Consider the following 21,012-nt stretch of genomic DNA (forward strand, 5'->3'; position numbering starts at 1 on the left):
GGCGCTGCTCTGACCGTCACCTCGGCCCTTTCTCGAGCAATGCACGAACTTGCTGGAGAGAAGCAGCAAGTAATGGGGAATCATTGGGAAGAGGGGGGGGTGACGTAAATTTAGGCCGACTGCACGGGAACAGACCCTTTCGGCCCACGAGTCCCGCCCAATTTCCACCCCCGTACGTTTTGAACAGTGGGAGGAAACAGCGCAGGATCCCGACTCCGGTCCCGATCTTGGTGCTGTTAAGGTGACCTGTCCGGACTTCGTCTGCAGGCGAGGCGGGCGAAGGAGAGACCAACTGAATTGTGGGTTGGGGAGGTGAGGGGTTGGGGGGGGGGGGGAATAAAGCAGGCAAGTGGGATAATAAAGCGCAAATGCTGGAGAGACTCAGCAGGTCAAACGTGCCTTTATGTAGCAAAGGTAAAGAACATCACCAACGTTTCGGGCCTGAGCCCTTCCTCAAGGTGTGGGGGGCACACGAGAGATGGCCGAACAAAAAGGGGCTGGTGAGGGGAGGGGGTGGAGGAGTCTAGGCTAGGTGGAGAGAGAAAGGCAGTAGGAACTGGAATGACTAGTTGGGGGGGGAGTCTAGGCTTGGTGGAGATCGAGAAAGGCAGTAGGAACTGGAATTACTAGTTGGGGGGGCGGAGTCTAGGCTAGGTGGAGAGAGAAAGGCAGTAGGAGCTGGAATGACTAGTTGGGGGGGTCTAGGCTTGGTGGAGAGAGAAAGGCAGTAGGAACTGGAATGACTAGTTGGGGGGGGGAGTCTAGGCTAGGTGGAGAGAGAAAGGCAGTAGGAGCTGGAATGACTAGTTGGGGGGGTCTAGGCTTGGTGGAGAGAGAAAGGCAGTAGGAACTGGAATGACTAGTTGGGGGGGGGAGTCTAGGCTAGGTGGAGAGAGAAAGGCAGTAGGAAATGGAATGACTTGTTTGGGGTGGGGTGGGGTGGGGGGAGAAAAGGAAGGCAAGCTGGTTAGTGGAATACAATGAACTCGATGTTCGTGCCCTCGGAGGGTGTCCAGATGAAAAATGAGGGTGTTCCTCCAATGTGCAGGTGGTGAGGGTGGGGTCGTGTGAAAGACCTTGGACAGACCTGTGAGCTTGAGAATGTGACTCCAAATTGAAATGATTGGCAACAGAGAGGTCACTTTTGTTGCAGACAGAGGAGGTGCTGGGCGAAGCGATCTCATCTTCAAACTGGTCTCTCCAATGTGGAGAAGGCCTCCGAGGGTGAACTGGATGCAGTAAATGAGTTCTTTGGAGGTACAGGTGAAATGTTGCTCCTGTGGAAAATTTGTCTCCAGAGATGAACATCCTTTACTTCTGATAAATGCTGTGTGACCTGCTGAATTTTGTGTGTTGTGCTACAACTCCAGTGTCTGCAGAATTCCCCATTTAACTCCTTGTACCCAGTGTGGGATTAACCATGAGGCTGAGTAGGCTTAAGTCTACTGGCCCAGAAGGAAGGGGGGCCCCCAAGAGCAAAATAAATATTTTTGATGATATTTCAGTACTTTTACATTTTTTCATACAATATCTGCAATATTACAGGTACTATTTTGTTTTTTTAAATTAGGCTCAAACATATAAACATTTAGAAGCAATGCTTTTAGGGCTTCATACTGCAAGCACAAGATTGTGTTTACCATGACGATGTTAAAAGGTCACAAGTTGGCATTAACATACACAGATACTGGTTAAAAATAGGGAGTGAAACCTGTCGGAACGTGAATGCAAGTATTGTGAAATCTATAAAATATGATAGTAAACAGAAACTTTAATAAGTCCATGTTTACTGCTCCCTTATAAATGGTGAGAAAATCAGAAGTTGACAGTGCTGTTCTCCATGTATAGATAAGACATTCTGTTTTAACTCCAAACTGTTTTCAAATGAAGACCATGTTTGATTACTGAACAATACCAGTCAGGGTGTGATCACATGAAAGCACTTCTGGGAAAGGGTTGTTGCTACAATTAAATTTCTTACTTGTACATGTAGTACATTATACATAGTACAATGATGTGAGTTATTTAACATGATGTCACTTTATTCATTGAAGGGATGGGCAAGGTCTGGGGAGCCTTACTAAAGCTTACCTCGGGCCTGGGTGATAGTTAATCCGACACTGCTTGTACCACTCCTCATTTTTTATATTGTTTATGTTCTGCAATAAGTTATTAACAAAGCAAACAACTAGGTGATGGAAGTTGTTCAATGCATTTCACAGAATGCATTGCCTGAGGTTTTGTATAGTGTGTGGTAACATTAATGTAAAATGTTACAAGCCCAGAGGACCCCAAAACTCAGCAGCAATAGATATTCATCAAGACAGATGGTTACTTAAGCAAAAGTTGCTTTTAATTATCTTTAAACATGAAAATAGAATCAAGCTTTAACTTATCACTATTGACTTACTTAACCTAACAACCCTTTTCTAATTCTAAGTGCACATGTAAATAATGTGTGTGTAAGTTCAGAAAAGTTCTTTGGTTCACAGTCCAATCTCACTTCTCATTCCTCCAAGTTCACTGGTTACAGGCAATTCTTATACTGTGCACACAATTTAACATTCATAAAGTTCACCAGGCTTTGGTGCTTGAAAGGAAAATGGTTACCGCTCAGGAGAGATTTGTTGTTCCAGGACATCCACAACTGATGTTCTTCCATCTTTCACCTCAGTGTCTTGCTGACGAAACTTGCCCAATCAGAGTTTCTTTTTTGTTTCACTTCTTCCAAGTGAAACGTTAGACAGCTAGTCCTCTCCTCTTGCATGAACCACAAGGGCTTTGAACCAGGCTGTCTTCCAAAATGTGGTTTCCACAAGCTTGCCAGCTTGTCCAGTTCCAGTCCCAACTGCTGCTGTTTTTGTAAACAACAATCCATTAGCGAAGTCACTTGAGCACGCTCCAAAGCTCTTGCAAATGCTGAGGCCCCGATATGTCTAGCATTAGCAGAGCTCCAGATTTGTTTTAGTGTTTGTATGTGACCTACTTTAACAAGCCTTTCCCAATTTATCTCCCAAAAATATATCTGTATACTCTGTCACATAATCTATTCTCAGTAAATATCTGTTTCATTTTGCTCTGCGATTTGTAAGGGATTGCTTAAGGTGGTATGGTGGAAAGAAAAAGTTTGAAAACCACTGCTTTAATTGTACCTAATTGACTCGTTATGTGCACGGTTTCATAACTCCAAAGGAAATGACAATTTTCCTCAAGCAAAATATTTCAGTAACAATTGGGTCTGGAGCAGTGATTCTCAACCTTCCCTTCTCACATTCTTTCTTTCTTTGGCTTGGCTTCGCGGACGAAGATTTATGGAGGGGGTAAAAGTCCATGTCAGCTGCAGGCTCGTTTGTGGCTGACAAGTCCAATGCAGGACAGGCAGACACGGTTGCAGCGGCTGCAGGGGAAAATTGGTTGGTTGGGGTTGGGTGTTGGGTTTTTCCTCCTTTTCCTTTTGTAGGTGAGGTGGGCTCTGCGGTCTTCTTCAAAGGAGGTTGCTGCCCGCCAAACTGTGAGGCGCCACGATGCACGGTTGGAGGCGATATCAGCCCACTGGCGGTGGTCAATGTGGCAGGCACCAAGAGATTTCTTTAGGCAGTCCTTGTACCTTTTCTTTGGTGCACCTCTGTCACGGTGGCCAGTGGCGAGCTCGCCATATAACACGATCTTGGGAAGGCGATGGTCCTCCATTCTGGAGACGTGACGCACCCAGCGCAGCTGGATCTTCAGCAGCGTGGACTCGATGTTGTCGACCTCTGCCATCTCGAGTACTTCGACGTTAGGGATGAAAGCGCTCCAATGGATGTTGAGGATGGAGCGGAGACAACGCTGGTGGAAGCGTTCTAGGAGCCGTAGGTGATGCCGGTAGAGGACCCATGATTCGGAGCCGAACAGGAGTGTGGGTATGACAACGGCTCTGTATACGCTTATCTTTGTGAGGTTTTTCAGTTGGTTGTTTTTCCAGACTCTTTTGTGTAGTCTTCCAAAGGCGCTATTTGCCTTGGCGAGTCTGTTGTCTATCTCGTTGTCGATCCTTGCATCTGATGAAATGGTGCAGCCGAGATAGGTAAACTGGTTGACCGTTTTGAGTTTTGTGTGGCCGATGGAGATGTGGGGGGGCTGGTAGTCATGGTGGGGAGCTGGCTGATGGAGGACCTCCGTTTTCTTCAGGCTGACTTCCAGGCCAAACATTTTGGCAGTTTCCGCAAAACAGGACGTCAAGCGCTGAAGAGCTGGCTCTGAATGGGCAACTAAAGCGGCATCGTCTGCAAAGAGTAGTTCACGGACAAGTTGCTCATGTCTTGGTGTGAGCTTGCAGGCGCCTCAGATTGAAGAGACTGCCATCCGTGCGGTACCGGATGTAAACAGCGTCTTCATTGTTGGGGTCTTTCATGGCTTGGTTCAGCATCATGCTGAAGTAGATTGAAAAGAGGGTTGGTGCGAGAACACAGCCTTGCTTCACGCCATTGTTAATGGAGAAGGGTTCAGAGAGCTCATTGCTGTACCTGACCCGACCTTGTTGGTTTTCGTGCACCTTAAGCAATCCTTTACTCATCACAGAGGGGATTACTTAGTGGTATGTGAGTGGAAAATAAAAGGTTGAGAACCACTGCTTTAAAAGATCATTTCAGTCATTGTCGCATCTTAAAATAATAATGCAATTAAATTAAATTCCATATTAAAAATTTTGTCTAATACCAGATATGTCAAGTGCACTTGGGAGACAGTTTGGTTTATTATCATTTGTCATTACTCTGAAACACCAGAATACTTTTGAGTTCCAGTTTAAAAATCATCTTTTCTTAAAAAAAAATCTTTCAGCAAGTTTAACTGTTTACTGTTTATGAATTGCTGTGAGTTGGATCTATGAGACATGTAAAACATTATACAAATGGTGTAATAGCTTGTGCAGGTAATTTTTCTCTTTACAGAGTGCTCCCGTGCATTTGTTGGTATGCAAGTTTTAAACAGGTTATACATTTCTCATTTTATTTGTGTAGAAATTTTGAAGTAGGATATGAAGATCCTTGTTTATAACTGAAACTTGATTATATGCAAAATAGCTGGAACAATGAATCCAACTATGTATCAACAAAGGTTTATCATGTGTACTGTTTTATTTTAAAAAAACCCTGAAATTGCAACTTACCGATTTTAAATATATATCCACCTGGAAACCCCACATATTCTTGATATTTTCTCTATCTTTTATTGGGAACTAAAGAAATGACTTTGGCAATTATATTAATTCCTCTTAAGCTTATTCATACCTAGCTGTCTCAGCACTCTGACATCCAATTCTTGCATTATCTAATGCAAAATTATTTGGAAGACAATGTGCTATAAGGAAAATATTGGTTTCCTTGCAACTCCAGTGCAGTAGGGGAGAGCAAAGCTTCACTCTCAGATAAACTTAATGCTTTCCATGCCCAATTTGACCACTAGAACAAGGAAGACCACCCTCATGACCCCTGATGATCTTCTACTGTTAGTATCTGAGGATGACGTGTGGGCTGCCCTCAGGAGAGTGAATGTCAGGAAAGCATCTGGTCCAGACAGAGTACTCTGCCAAATACTGAAAACCTGTGCTGAGCAACTTGCCAATATATTCATTGATATCTTCAACATCTCACTCAGACAGAGCATGGTATCCAGCCTCAATTGTACTGGTGCCCAAAAACTGTGTGATAACCTGCCTACATGACTACCGACCAGTGGCACATCCACAGGGATTAAATATTTTGAGAGACTCGTGTTGAAGCCTTTCAGCAGTGAAAAGGATCCCTTTGAATTTGTCTATGACAGCAACAGATGCCATCTCACTGGCTCTACATAAAGCCCTGGAACAGCAAAGACGCACGCATTAGGATACTCTCCATCAACTACAATTCTGCATTCAACACCATCATCTTCAAAACTGATCAGCAAACTCCCAAGACCTGGGCCTCAGTACACCACTGTGTAATTGAATCTTGGATTTCCTCAACTCAAGTATGCAATCAATGGGGATTAGTAAGAACAACTACACAATCTCTATCAGTACAGGAGCACCACAGGGCTGTGTTCTTAGACCCCTGCTCTACTCACTTTTACATCCATGTGTGGTTCATTACGAAAATAACGCCATCTTCAAATTTGCTGATGAATCCATGGTAATGGATTGTATAAAAAAAGTGATGAGTCAGGATACTCAACACTTAAGCAAATGATTGGACACCCTGCAATTCGCCTAGCATCACAATTTCTCCACAGCAGACGTGATATCACTGGCTCTCCACTCAGCTATAGATCACCTTGAAAACAGCAATGCATACATACATATGGCTGCTCTTCGTCGACTACACTATGTCTTCAACACCTTTATTCCCTCAGTGCTGGTCAACAAGCTCCAAACCAAGGACCTCTGCAGCTGGATCCTTGACTTCCTCATCGGAAGACCATAGTCAGTACGAATTGGAAACATCTCTTCACTGACTATTAACACAGGCACGCCTCAAGGATGCTCACTGCTCCAATCACTATACATCCATTACTGTGTGGCCAGACGCAATTACAATGCTATCTACTAATTGGCTGATGACGCCACGATTGTCAGCTGAATCAGAAATGGCAATGAGGAAGCGTACAGGAGGTAGATAAATCAGCTCGTAGAGTGGTGTCACACCAACAACCTTGCACTCAACATTAGCAAAACTGAGGAGATGATTGTGGATTTCAGGAGGAGGTCAGGAGAGCAGGATCCAGTCCTCATCGAGGGTTCGGTAGTGGAGAGGGTCAAGAACTTCAAATTCCTGATGTCAACATCTCCGAGGATTTGTTCTGGAGCCTCCATGATGATGCAATCACGAAGGCGGCTTGTTGGCGGCTATCTGTTGAGGTGTTTGAGGAGATTCAGTATGTCACTGAAGACTCTTGAAATCTTCAAGTGTACCATGGAAAGCATTCTGGCCGGTTGCATCACTGTTATGGAGATGCCAAGTTGTTAACTTGGTTCTGACATCACAGGCACCAGACTTCACTCTGTCAAGGACATCTACAAGAGGCGGTGTCTTAAGAACCCACCACCCAGGCTATGCCCTCTTCATTCTGCTACCTTTGAGGGTGGGGGAAAAGGTGTAAGAGCCTAAGGATGAGCACTTAGTGGCACAAGGACCACTTCTTCCCCACTGCCATCAGATTCCTGAATGATCAATAAACCAAAGACACTGCCTTACTTTGACTTTTCATATACTATTTTTATTTATTTTTGTAAGATGGTTTATATTTATGATTGCACTGTAATGCTGTTGCAAAACAATGGATTTCATGACAATAAATTCAGATTCTATAGTAGAGATAAAGAAAACTTGGTTGATCATGTACAGTGCTAACAACCACTTCATACTCAATGTCACCAAAACCAAGGAGCTGATTGTAGACTTTAGGAAGGGAAAACCAGATGTGTACAATACAGTGATCATTGGGAGATCAGAGGTGGGGAGGGTGAGCAAATTTGTGGAGGTTATGTATGACATCGGAAATCTTGGAAAACTATACATGTCTACATGAAGGTTGCATCATGACCTGGTATGGAGGTACCATATCTGAGTGGGACAGTGGATATAGCACAGTAAGTCACAGGCAAAACCCTCACCATCATTGAGAGCAACAGCAATAATCAAGGATCCACTCCACCCAGGAGTTCTCGCTGTTATAGACTGTTATAGACTGTTCTCGCTGCTGCCATCAAGAAAGATGTATAGGTGCCACAAGACTCCTACCACCAGGTTCAGGAACAGATGCTACCCTCAACATCAGTCTCCTGAATAATAAACTCAATCAGGGACTTCAATTAAGGACTTAATTTGCACATTATTTGTTATTGAATATTTATTTTCTGTGTTGCACAATTTGTTCAAACTCCCTCCTTGTTTACATTTCTCTCTTTTGTGTACATCTCTTGAGTACAATTTTTTTGCACTCCCAATAATTAGAAATTCTGCCTGGTTGTATATGATGTTGTGTATGTACTCTGACAATTGAATTTTGAACTTTATTTCCTGCACTACGAGCTCGCTCCATCGTCACTCTCCGGCTTCATCTTTGGATCGCCTATGAGCTTCCTCAGCCACCTCACAACCCATAGAACTGAAATTGAAGCCAGTAGTCTTCAACCCCATGGGTTAGAGAGAGGAAGAGAATTGAGATTTTTTTTAATGACGTTTGGATCTGTATTATGCTTATTGATTTTGGTCTTACAAGACAAAAATAGTAAGATCTAATGAGTCAAATCAAATTTATTGTCATCTGATTGTAGCAGTACAACCCAACGAAAGTTTTCTCTGGTCCTCGGTGCAAAACACTCAGACACACAACCAGACAACACATACAGACAAATAATACACATGTAGGATAAGTATTCCATCTATACAAATGAAAAAATAAATCCTATTTCAAGAATATGAGTGTCTCAGGTGGTTAGTGTGAGCAGTTTCTTTAATTGTTCAGCATTCTCACTGCCCATGGAAAGAATGTTATAATTATTGGTCAATATTAATTTTACACAGCTCTATCAGTTTTGAGCAAAATATAGAGGCTGACCAGGTGTATGTTGTGAATTTTTATGTCAAAGTAGCTTTTATTTTATTTTTAAGTGGAATTTAGTTTGCCAAAACAAATGGAAAGTTCCCCTGGAGCAAGTGGGCTACTCCATTGGTTGGACTGTTGGATTCTTGACCCTTGGAACTGTTGTAGATGGGTAAGGTATTTTTTTTTCTCAATTAAGTAATTTATTTTAGTATTTGATGTCTGTTAAAACTGCTATTATTGTAAATTTCAAAATGTTTTTATTGCATTACCTGTTACACTTAAACTTTAAATTTCCTATTCCTGGAAAAGCATGATTATAGGAATAGAAAAACTTGGATTATTAGTTCCAAAACAGAGTTAATTAACACTGAAAAATCCAGTAACTACAATAATTCATATTGCATAATGTTGTATTCCAAAGATATTTTGCATATATTCCAATATTTTTAGAATTTGAGCATATTATCGCTGCATCATTCTAGCGCTCAAGTAGCCTTCTGGGAGGACAGAAATCAAGGTGGGATAATGAATTTGAGTGACTCAGACAAAAAATAAACAGTAAACAATCTGCTGGAGGAACTCGGTGGGTTGAGTGTCATCACCTTTATCAAATCTTGATGAAGGGTTCAAACCTGAAATGTCGATAATTCTTTTTCTCCCATAGATGTTGCTCGACCTGCTGAGTTTCTCCAGCAAAATGCTTTATCTCCAGATTCCAGCATCTGCAGTCATTTGTATTGACTCAAACAAATTATTAACACTTCTGTCAAATTTCAAACTGCAATTTATCCTCTAAGTCATCTCAACATGATAATTAATGAGCTGTTGACTTTCATTTTCATTTATAGACTGGGCCGTCGAAGTACATTCATTCTATCAGTGGTTGTAGCCATTATTCAGCACATTGGAGTTTTAGTCTCTGTAGACTTCCTCATGCTTCTCATATTTCACATGCTCAGTGGGGTAGCATTGGCTGGACTTTTCCTCTCTGCATATGTAGCAAGTAAGTATAGATCACTTTGAATATAGGCACATGAAAATGGTATGTGAATATTTGCCTATCTTAAAATACAAGTTTTGCTTTTTCCTTCATTTTTGTAATCACATTATTTAAAAAGTATTGGAAGGAAATGTTTTTTTTTTTTTTTTTTTTAAGTCTTAAACTTTTTTTTTTTTTTTTTTTTTTTTTTAAATTTTATTTTTCACACCATAAATCACAATAGCCATGATATACACTTTTTCTTTTCCACACATTTACAGTGACTTTTTCTCCCTCCCCCCTCCCTCCTCCCAAGCCACCCCCCCATCCCCCCCCCCTCTCATCCATTTTAGTTATACAATCTAGGTTGCATTAATTCAGTTAGACAATGTTGTCATTCAACAAAAATACACCAGAAATTCTACTGAGTCCATTCTTTTCTTCTCTTCTCCTTCCATCAACTTAGGTAATGTTTGTTCCCGGTAGGTTTTCGCTATTGTATTTAATGTAAGGCTCCCATACTTGTTCGAATATTTCAATATTATTTCTTAAACTATATGTTATTTTTTCTAATGGAATACATTTATTCATTTCTATATACCATTGTTGTATTTTCAAATTATCTTCCAATTTCCAGGTTGACATAATACATTTTTTTGCTACAGCTAGGGCTATCTTAACAAATCTTTTTTGTGCATCCTCCAAGTCAATTCCAAATTCTTTATTTTTTATGTTACTTAGGAGAAAGATCTCTGGATTCTTTGGTATATTGTTTTCTGTTATTTTATTTAATATCTGATTGAGATCATCCCAAAATTTTTCTACTCTCTCACATGTCCAGATTGCATGAATTGTTGTTCCCCTTTCTTTTTTACATCGAAAACATCTATCAGATACTGTTGGGTCCCATTTATTTAACTTTTGCGGTGTAATGTATAGTCTGTGTAACCAATTATATTGTATCATACGCAGCCTCGTATTTATTGTATTTCTCATCGTTCCAGAGCATAACTTCTCCCATGTTTCCTTTTTTATCTTTATATTTAAATCTTGTTCCCATTTTTGTTTAGTTTTACCATTTGTTTCCTCATTTTCCTTTTCTTGCAGTTTAATATACATATTTTTTATAAATCTTTTGATTAACATTGTATCTGTAATCACATATTCAAGGTTACTTCCCTCTGGTAAACTCAAGTTGCTTCCTAATTTATCTTTCAAGTAGGATCTCAGTTGGTAATATGCCAGCGCTGTATCTCCCGTTATATTGTACTTATCTCTCATTTGTTCAAAGGATAAGAATCTACTTCCTGAAAAACAATTTTCTATTCTTTTAATCCCTTTTTTTTCCCATTTTCTAAAGGCAAGGTTGTCTATTGTAAAAGGGAGTAGCTTATTTTGCGTCAATATTAGTTTTGGTATTTGGTAATTTATTTTATTTCTTTCTACATGAATCTTCTTCCATATATTGAGGAGATGGTGTAATACTGGAGAAGTTCTATGTTGTACCAATTTTTCGTCCCATTTATATAATATGTGTTCAGGTATCTTTTCCCCTATTTTATCTAATTCTAGTCTCGTCCAGTCTGGTTTTTCCCTTGTTTGATAAAAATCTGATAGGTACCTTAATTGTGCGGCTCTATAATAATTTTTGAAGTTTGGCAATTGTAAGCCTCCTTGTTTATACCATTCTGTTAATTTGTCTAGTGCTATCCTCGGTTTCCCCCCTCTCCATAAAAATCTCCTTATTATTTTCTTTAACTCTTTGAAGAATTTTTCTGTCAGTTGTATTGGCAATGCCTGAAATAAGTATAGTATCCTTGGAAAAATGTTCATTTTAATACAGTTTATCCTTCCTATCAGTGTTAGTGGTAGCTCTTTCCAATGCTCTAAATCGTCCTGTAATTTTTTCATTAGTGGATTGTAATTGAGTTTATATAATTGGCCTAGATTTTTGTTTATTTGCACACCTAGGTATCTTATTGCCTGCGTTTGCCATCTGAATGGGGATTCCTCCTTAAATTTTGAGAAATCCGCGTTATTCATAGGCATTGCTTCACTTTTATTTACGTTTATCTTGTATCCCGACACTTCTCCATATTCCTTCAATTTCTTATATAGTTCTTTTATTGCTAGTTCTGGTTCTGTTAAGTACACTATCACATCATCCGCAAACAGACTGATTTTATATTCCCTGTCTTTTATTTTTATTCCTTTTATATTATTATCTCTTCTTATCGATTCTGCTAGTGGTTCTATAGCTAGCGCAAACAATAATGGTGATAGTGGGCATCCCTGCCGCGTTGACCTGCTTAAGTTAAATTGCTTTGATACATGTCCATTTACTGTCACTTTCGCTAACGGTCCCTTATATAATGCTTTAATCCAATTAATATACTTCTCTGGTAAACTGAATTTTTGCAATACTTTGAACAAGTAATTCCATTCTACTCTGTCGAAGGCCTTCTCTGCGTCTAAAGCAACTGCTACTGCCGGTGCTTTATTTCCTTCTACTGCATGAATTAAGTTAATAAATTTACAAATATTGTCTGTTGTGCGTCTTTTTTTGATAAATCCAGTTTGGTCTAAATTTACCATTTTCGGTACCTGTTCTGCTAATCTGTTCGCTAATAGTTTAGCTATTATCTTATAATCTGTGTTTAGCAAAGATATTGGTCTATATGACGCTGGTGAGAGTGGATCTTTCCCTTGTTTTAGTATCACTGTAATTATTGCTGTTTTACATGAATCTGGTAAGTTTTGTGTCTCATCAATCTGGTTGATTACATCCAGGAGGGGCGGTATTATTAGGTCTTTAAATGTTTTGTAGAATTCTATTGGGAGTCCATCCTCTCCTGGTGTCTTATTATTTGGTAAATTTTTTATTATCTCTTGTATTTCTACTGTTCCAAATGGTTCTGTTAATTTATTTTGTTCCTCTATTTGTAGTTTTGGTAGTTCAATTTTAGTCAAAAATTCATCTATTTTCCCTTCTTTCCCTTCGTTTTCGGTTCGGTATAATTGTTCATAGAATTCTCTAAAGTTTTCCTTAATTTCTTTTGGATTATATGTAATTTGTTTGTCTTTTTTCCTTGTTGCCAATACCATTTTCTTAGTTTGCTCTGTCTTAAGCTGCCATGCTAGGATTTTGTGTGTTTTTTCCCCTAGTTCATAATATTTCTGTTTTGTCTTCATTATATTCTTCTCCACCTTATATGTTTGTAATGTTTCATATTTTATTTTTTTATCCGCCAATTCTCTTCTTTTGGTTGTATCTTCCTTTATTGCTAATTTTTTTTCTATGTTTATTATTTCCCTTTCCAACTGCTCTGTTTCCTGATTATAGTCCTTCTTCATCTTGGTTGCATAACTTATTATTTGCCCTCTAATGAATGCTTTCATTGCGTCCCATAGTATAAACTTATCTTCCACTGATTCCGTATTTACTTCAAAGTACATTTTTAATTGTTTTTCAATAAATTCTCTAAAATCCTGTCTTTTAAGTAGCATGGGGTTTAATCTCCATCTATACATTCTTGGAGGGATGTCTTCTAGCTCTATTGCCAATAACAGGGGTGAGTGGTCCGATAATAGTCTAGCTTTATATTCCGTTTTCCTAACTCTCCCTTGTATGTGGGCTGATAACAGGAATAGGTCTATCCTTGAGTATGTTTTATGTCTAGTCGAGTAGTATGAGTATTCCTTTTCTTTTGGGTTTTGTTTCCTCCATATGTCCACAAGTTTCATTTCTTGCATTGATTTATTTATAAATTTGGTTACTTTGTTCTTCCTGTTAATTTTTTTCCCCGTTTTATCCATATTTGGATCCAAATTCAGATTGAAATCCCCTCCTATTAGTATGTTCCCTTGCGTATTAGCTACCTTCAAAAAGATATCTTGCATAAACTTTTGATCTTCTTCGTTAGGTGAATATATATTAAGTAGATTCCAAAGCTCTGAATATATCTGACATTTTATCATAACATATCTCCCTGCTGGATCTATTATTTCCTCTTCTATTTTAAATGGCACATTTTTGCTAATTAATATAGCCACTCCTCTTGCTTTTGAATTATACGATGCTGCTGTTACATGTCCTACCCAATCTCTCTTTAATTTCTTGTGCTCCAATTCAGTTAAATGTGTTTCTTGGACAAATGCTATATCTATTTTTTCCTTTTTCAGTAAATTTAGTAGTTTCTTCCTTTTAATTTGGTTATGTATTCCATTAATATTTAGAGTCATATAGTTCAGCGTAGCCATTTTATATTTTGTTTATCTTCTCTTTCCGTTTTTCCATCATTACCTTTCCTCCTTTTCCATTTCTGTTTTCTTATTTTCAACTCTTTACCAGACAACATTCCTACAACATCCAACATTTTCCTTATTCTCCTATTTCTATCTTCTTTATCCCCAATCTCCCCTTCCCCTCCTGAGTTGCCCTTTATCCCTTGTCGGACAACCACATCTCCCCTCTCCATTTGGATTTGCGAATCCACTCGCAAGCGTCAACTGATTTTGCAGTGACCGCTCTTTTCCCCCCACCCAGCCCCCCCCAGAAAAGATTTCGTTTTTTATATGTCACAAAGGTCACTCTTTTAGTTCCCTCCTTATTCTCTCTATTCCATTACCTTCCCTTGTTAATTCTTGTCTATACTTTCTATGTTTTCCTCTAATTACAGATACTTTCACATATGCCCATTGTCTCTATTCACTCTTATACCTCTTTACCCGCATACATATCAATCGTGGTCATTTTTACCCTCCTTATCCGTCTTCATCCCTCAGTCTATTTTTGTCTTTACCCACATACATATCAATCGTGATAATTTTTGCTCTCATTACCCGTCTTCATCCCTCAGTTTATTTTTGTAATTGTTCTGCAAATTTTCGTGCTTCTTCTGGATCCGAGAATAGTCTGTTTTGTTGTCCTGGGATAAATATTTTCAATACCGCAGGATGCTTCAGTGTAAATTTATATCCTTTCTTCCATAAAATCGCTTTTGCTGCATTGAACTCTTTTCTCTTCTTTAGGAGTTCAAAGCTTATATCTGGATAAATGAAGATTTTTTGCCCTTTATACTCCAGTGGTTTGTTGCCCTCTCTTACTTTTTCCATTGTCTTCTCCAGTACCTTTTCTCTTGTAGTATATCTTAGGAATTTTACTACAATAGATCTTGGTTTTTGTTGTGGTTGTGGTTTAGGGGCCAATGCTCTATGTGCCCTTTCTATTTCCATTTCTTGCTGTAGTTCTGGACATCCTAGGGCCTTAGGGATCCATTCTTTTATAAACTCCCTCATATTCTTGCCTTCTACATCTTCCTTGAGGCCCACTATCTTTATGTTATTTCTTCTGTTATAATTTTCCATTAAATCTATTTTTTGGGCTAGTAATTCTTGTGTCTCTTTAGTTTTTTTATTAGATTCCTCCAATTTCTTTTTTAAGTCTTCTACCTCCATTTCTGCTGCTATTGCCCGTTCTTCCATCTTGTCCATTTTTTTCCCCATTTCTGTTAAGGTCATATCCATTTTATTTATTTTCTTTTCTGTGTTGTTTATTCTTCTTCTTAAATCATTGAATTCCTGTGTTTGCCATTCTTTAAATGACTCCATGTATCCTCTAACAAGAGCAAGTACCTCCTTTACCTTGCCTATCTTTTCTTCTTCTATTTCCCTGTACTCTTCCTCTTCCTCTTCTTCTTCCTCTAGGTTGACCATCTGTTGTTTCTTTGCTGCCCTTTCCTCCTCTTCTTTCTTGTTTCTATTGTCTTCTGTGGTCTCTTCTTGCTGCAGGTGTTCTGCAGCTGTCGTTGCCGGCTGTGGAGATCGACTCCCCAGCTGGTCCCCCCTCCCATCGGTGTGTTTTTTTGTATGCGCATCGCGCATGCGCGAGGAGTCGCGCATGCGCGGTTGCGCATTTTTACTCGGCTCTGTGAGCCATTGTTGTAGTTCTCTTTCTACCGACCTGAGGTAGTGGGGTCTTCTCTCCACAGCGGGCTTCTTCGGACAGGTAAGGCCTTCACCTTTTTCCTCCGTTGTCTTCTCTTCCTCTCTTCTTTCCGTTGATTTTGATTTTTCTCCTTTTGTCTCCATCTTCTTTCCACCTTTATACTCACTTTTCTTTAACTTGTATTTCTGTGCCTTTGTATTTTCTCTTGTTTTTCCCGACTTTTCTGGAGAGGGCTGGAGTTCACCGTCCGGCCACTACTCCATCACGTGACTCCTCGGAAGGAAATGTTTTATGTAATTTTTCAGTTTGTCTTTGAAATTGGTATTCATCAGTAATCATCAATTACAGAAATCTATTTAAATGCTACACTTGGATCACTTGGGTTCTAAGAAGCCACAGTTAAACTCTTTGAAATTATATTCCCCAAAATTTAAACTATGGAGTACCCCATGCGTTATATCACTATCTTTATTTTTCATTTCTACCTCCTTTGCAATGTGTCGGAATCACAGGTCTTCTTTGGTATTATAGCACCAATCTTGTTGAATTCAATTAAATTGCTTACTGTTTAAAAACAAAGAATAACATTCTTTGTTGTTTAAAGTTAGCATGTATTTGACAATTGTGGAAATTGTCTGCAAATTGTGATGAAGTTTCAATAGACATCACAGATTTTTCTTCATTAGGTAGCTTTTTTTTTAGCTATTTAAACCAGTTTTTAAACATGTGAACAATATAATAAGCAAATACACCTTGTAAGTATAAACCAGCCAAATATACATTTGCCATTCCATTCAGTTGCATCTAACTATGTTCCAACTTGTTTATCATTGCTTTTGCTGGGTTCCGCATAGATGAGGTGGATAGTCACAGTGAGCGAGGAATGATTTGAAGGGAAGCAAAAATTTGTTTTTCCGCACAGAGGGAGGTGGATATAGCATACAAGCTGCCAGAGGAAATGGGCAAGGCAGATACAATTATAATGTTTAAGAAGCATTTGAACAGTTTCGTGAATAGGAAAGGTTTGGAAAGATTTGGGCCCAATGCAGGCAAATGGGATTCAGATAGGCAACTTGTCGGCATTGTCAATTTGGGCTGAAGGACCAGTTCCTTTGATAGCTTCCCACCATAAATGCTATAGGCTGAATCATGCTTAAATTTGCCCACCATCTGACCCTTCTCACTGCAATCTTCCCATCCCTGATACAGTTCATCGGACTAATTTATCCCAGAGATGGATGCCAATTGGTCTTCAAGCCTTGCCTTCAATTCAGTCTTTAATCTAACATTTTTTTTAACACATTATCACTAATCTCCATTTAAATGAGGTCACTGTTTTATGTTAGTCCTCACTTGTATAAAGATACAGAGCCAGATGTGGTCCCACTTGAACAAGCAAAACATTTGGCCATGCCTTCCATTAATTCACATCCATTTCTTTGGAATTCCTTGCGATAGTTTATCACTCACCATGTCTCTCACATAATTATGCAGAGAAAAATGTGCAAAAAGAATGGTCAGTCCCTCTCAAATTTACTACTCGATCTTATTACATTTGCTAATAACTTTTTTTCTTCAATTTTCCTTGTTCCAGGGTTAGAAATGTGTGATCCACCACACCGACTGATGATCATGATGGTTGCAGCATTCTGCACAGTGGCTGGGGAGCTGTTGCTACCGGGTTTAGCTGAAATGTGCAAAAACTGGAGAATTTTACAGGGTGTTGTCACAACCCCTTTCCTAATACTACTCCTCTATTGGTGGTGAGTGTCTTTAACAATGAATTCACCATTTTTTTTTCATATAAACCTACCAAATGCAGAATCTTTGCAGTAATCTCAAATTTTCATTTACATAAAAATGGCATTGATATAAATGGAACAAATGGGGTTTGTAGCTTTCTAAAATGTTTTTTTTAGAAACACAAAGGAGATAGCTTGAAGCATCTAACTTAAATAGTACTTTTTGACTTCTATTCTCATGTTATGTGTGAAAAGTTGTCAGTTCTTGTTTCTGTTTAAAGTAATGCATTAACTTTACCTATGCCCCCTTAATAGAGAAAAATCCTCCGATGCCTGAGATGTGATCAGTAGATCAGATGTAAATAAAATACAAGGAAACTTTATAGCTTACTTAAAAACAACCTTGTAGCCTTCTCTGACTGAAGTATCCATCCAATTTCTTTTTAAATGCTAAGATTGATTCTGTTTCCATCATTGATATAAGCAACAAATTCCAGATTGCACTTCACATTGCTCTTGTATCTAATGAACAAAATTTAAAATGTATGCCTTTGATCCTTGATCCATTTATTAACAGTAATAGTTACTTCTTGATAACTGTATCTAAAAAGTCATGTTATGTACACTTATCAAATCTCCCTTCAACCAACACTTCAAGAACAACAACCTCATCTTAGACAATATTATAACTTAAATTCTTCTTTCCTGGAGCTACTCTGATTAAATCTTCACCCTCTCTAGGGCCGACATGTGTTTCGTTAAGTGTTATTATCTGATTGGCTTCAATATTCCAGTTGGGGTCTAGCCAATGTTTTGGATAGGCTTAATGGAACTTCCTTGCTTTTGTTCTCTGTCTCTATTTGTGTACCTCTGAATCATTATGCTTTTTAACTATTCCCTCATTTATTCCTTGCTGCTTTCAAGGATTTATGAACACATACACTCATGTCTGTTTGATCTTGCACAGTCTTTACAAATGTGTCAGTTATTCTGAATTGGGTCATATTCACATTGGCAGCACCACTGACTGAGAATTTTCCATTTCCCATTCCTGGTAGGGCACCGTAGCACACTTTGTAGTGGCATCTCCACCTGTGCCAACTGTGCCCTACTCCAGCTTGAGCAGATGGGTGGGAAAAGGGTTGAAATTTTCATAAACCTCAGAGTAAGGAATATACAAATTTGGTTTGGCGTATGAATATCTGTACTGTCGCTTTTTAGGTAGTTGCAAGTTTCACTTGCATTGCTTGCTTTGAAATTCTTGATTTTAAACAAAACAATGCTTAGAAATCAGTGGCCTGAAAATTTCCTTTATTTTCAGCAAATGCAGCTGTGACCACAAGGACTCAATGAGCAAGCAATCAATCTTTTTCTTTGAAAGTGCAGCACACTTGTAGATTCATACTTATGTTAGGGTGAAGAAGGATCAGGAGAAATTGTGCTGCAGATAAGGCAATTGGTATTACATCAAAATTGGGACATTTGAGGACCAGTTGAGATATTATGAGTCTTTCTCTTGTTCTTCCAAAATGTATCACTTTACCAGACTCAAATTTCATCTGCGATTTGACTATTCTGTTGGCTTATCTATTGTATTGTCTATTACTGTACTATTATCTTTGCAGTTTACTGCACTTTTAAGCTTCATTAATTGAAAAATGTAATTTGCTTACCCAAGGGCAAGAGAAAAATAATGCATTCTTCCAATGCTGAACTTTGGGAAGAGCTCCATCTGCCATCTTCCAGTCTGAAAATGGATGTTTTCCAATGCTCTCACTGTTGTTGACTCTTAATTATCATGTGGTACATTTATTAAACATTTTCTGAATTTGCCATAGATGGTCATTCTTACTTTAAAATTCAGTCAGGTAGTCAAATACATTTCCCCTTTGGCAAATTTCTGCTGGGTTTACCAAAGGCTTAAACTTTTCTAAATCTCTTTATTTTTAATAAAACCTGATTTATTAGTCATTTTTTCACCATCAGTTAAGCCAGACTTTCCTTGTATCACTTTTTGAAAATGCTTTCCATGTAAATAATTGAAAATGTGTAATTGATTAATTATTTAGTTTGTCTTTTTCTGGCTATTGGTACTTTTGTGAAAGCTTAAAAGTTTACCCTTAAATAAGGCATTTGAACCCATGCTGTCTGTTAATCTATTTAAAGGCACAAGAGGGCACTATAGTTCTAAACCTTGAAATCGATTTCCTCTATAATTGTACCTTTTGGGAGAATTATTGTTTTCTCAATATTTATCCAATGGTCAAGCAACATTTGTAATAAACTGACTAGGTTTTGAATTTTTTGAACAATTTTCAGCATTCCATCTATGTTCCCAGAGTCTCCACGTTGGCTTCTTGCAACCAGACAAATTGGGAAGTGTAAGCAAATACTTCAAGGCATAGCAATTGGTAATGGTGTCAATGTGGAAGATGAACTGTATACCCAGTGTATGGTGTTTAATGGTAGGTAAATCACATGGAAAACCTGTTATGTTCATCAGTGTTTAGACACACATATAGTTAAGAACAAAAAAAAGTAATCTAGTCCACAAAGTTTGTTCCATTGCTGGAATATTTATCACTTTTCCTATTCCCTTACGGATAAGTTTTCTACATAAGTGTACATAGCATCCCCAATTCTGCATCTTCACATCCACGTTTTAGTCCTGGAATATTGCTGTCCATGGATATACTCTTCCATCTTTCCTTTCTCAAACTTGAGCAGTTAATTGTGTAATATTTTATTTCAAGAGTACTTCTGTAACCCTTAGCAAGGTAAAGTGATTTTTCTAGAAAGTTGATTTTATAAAATTTTAAAAAATCAAGCACTGAGTTTGGACCATTGCACTTCTAAGTAGATCCTCAAGTACATGAATTGTTAGCTCTACATATACAGCAGATAGTGAGCACCACCTCACATACTGCCCACCTATCTGTCCCATTGGGTGTTTCCAGTCTAATCTGGACTTCCACGTTGTCATCCCTCCTCAATCTCAAACCACTGCCTAAGAGGAAGAAGAAAAAAAATTTTGAAACGTAGTCGCCTAAACTTAGGAGACTCTGCAATGCTTTTCTTCAGTTCTATGGATCTCTCAATGATACCTGTCATCAGGTTATAGAAGGAATCTGAACTTCGTCATTAACTAATACATCAAGGTAGTTCCATCCCTGAAAAGTATATGACTTTCCCGTTTATATATTCAGCATAATTAAATCCATTAATAACCCTCATATTTTCTATTCAATCTCAATTAGAGCCTTTCAGAGACAGGATAATTGAATCAAATGTATCTGATTTTTGAGGTCATTTTTATTACCGATAGCCAAATATAAGGATTCTTCTGCAGGACTAATGCAGAATGGAATCTCTTGATCTTCATTACTGCACTTCAGAATAACTCCTTACTGTAAAATATTAGAAGCTTCAAAGTTCTTAGTTTCAATATAAACCAGCTTTTTTTGTATATTTGTATAATTACTTGGGAAATCTGTAATCTTAGCCATAAATTCAAAACCTATAATATAGGATCTATAGAGAAAATAAGCTGATAGTCAGGTGTGCATATTTAAAGAAACTTGTGTTGATGTCCTTTTTAACCAGTATGATTACAATTTTGCTGTTTCAATTTTTAAAAATTAAAGTATGACCTATTTTTAACATGTATATTAGTTTGTTTACATTGTTTCCAGCTCTTTTATTTACATGTTTATGCTGTGTAGAGTTTAATTTTTGCACCATCACTTAGTGATAATTCTGCTGAGCCTACAGGAAAA

General features: G+C 38.3%; 1 protein-coding gene across 5 annotated transcripts in view; it reads left to right on the plus strand.

Moving 5' to 3' along the window:
• slc22a31 (solute carrier family 22 member 31) overlaps positions 1-21,012 on the plus strand; it is a 77,097-nt gene that overhangs the window by 526 nt on the left and 55,559 nt on the right. For 3 of the 5 annotated variants that reach the window (XM_069901892.1, XM_069901891.1, XM_069901889.1), the window contains exons 2-5: positions 8,634-8,737; positions 9,417-9,571; positions 17,089-17,257; positions 19,556-19,701. The exons of 1 other annotated variant lie outside the window; for it this stretch is intronic. In XM_069901892.1, coding sequence (XP_069757993.1) covers positions 8,634-8,737; positions 9,417-9,571; positions 17,089-17,257; positions 19,556-19,701 — 574 coding nt within the window. Of the gene's footprint in view, positions 1-8; positions 70-8,633; positions 8,738-9,416; positions 9,572-17,088; positions 17,258-19,555; positions 19,702-21,012 lie in introns of those variants that run through there. One more of the 5 variants, XM_069901893.1, reaches the window with a different exon arrangement.

The sequence above is a fragment of the Narcine bancroftii genome, chromosome 10, assembly GCF_036971445.1.
Source record: "Narcine bancroftii isolate sNarBan1 chromosome 10, sNarBan1.hap1, whole genome shotgun sequence".
Taxonomy (NCBI): domain Eukaryota; kingdom Metazoa; phylum Chordata; class Chondrichthyes; order Torpediniformes; family Narcinidae; genus Narcine; species Narcine bancroftii.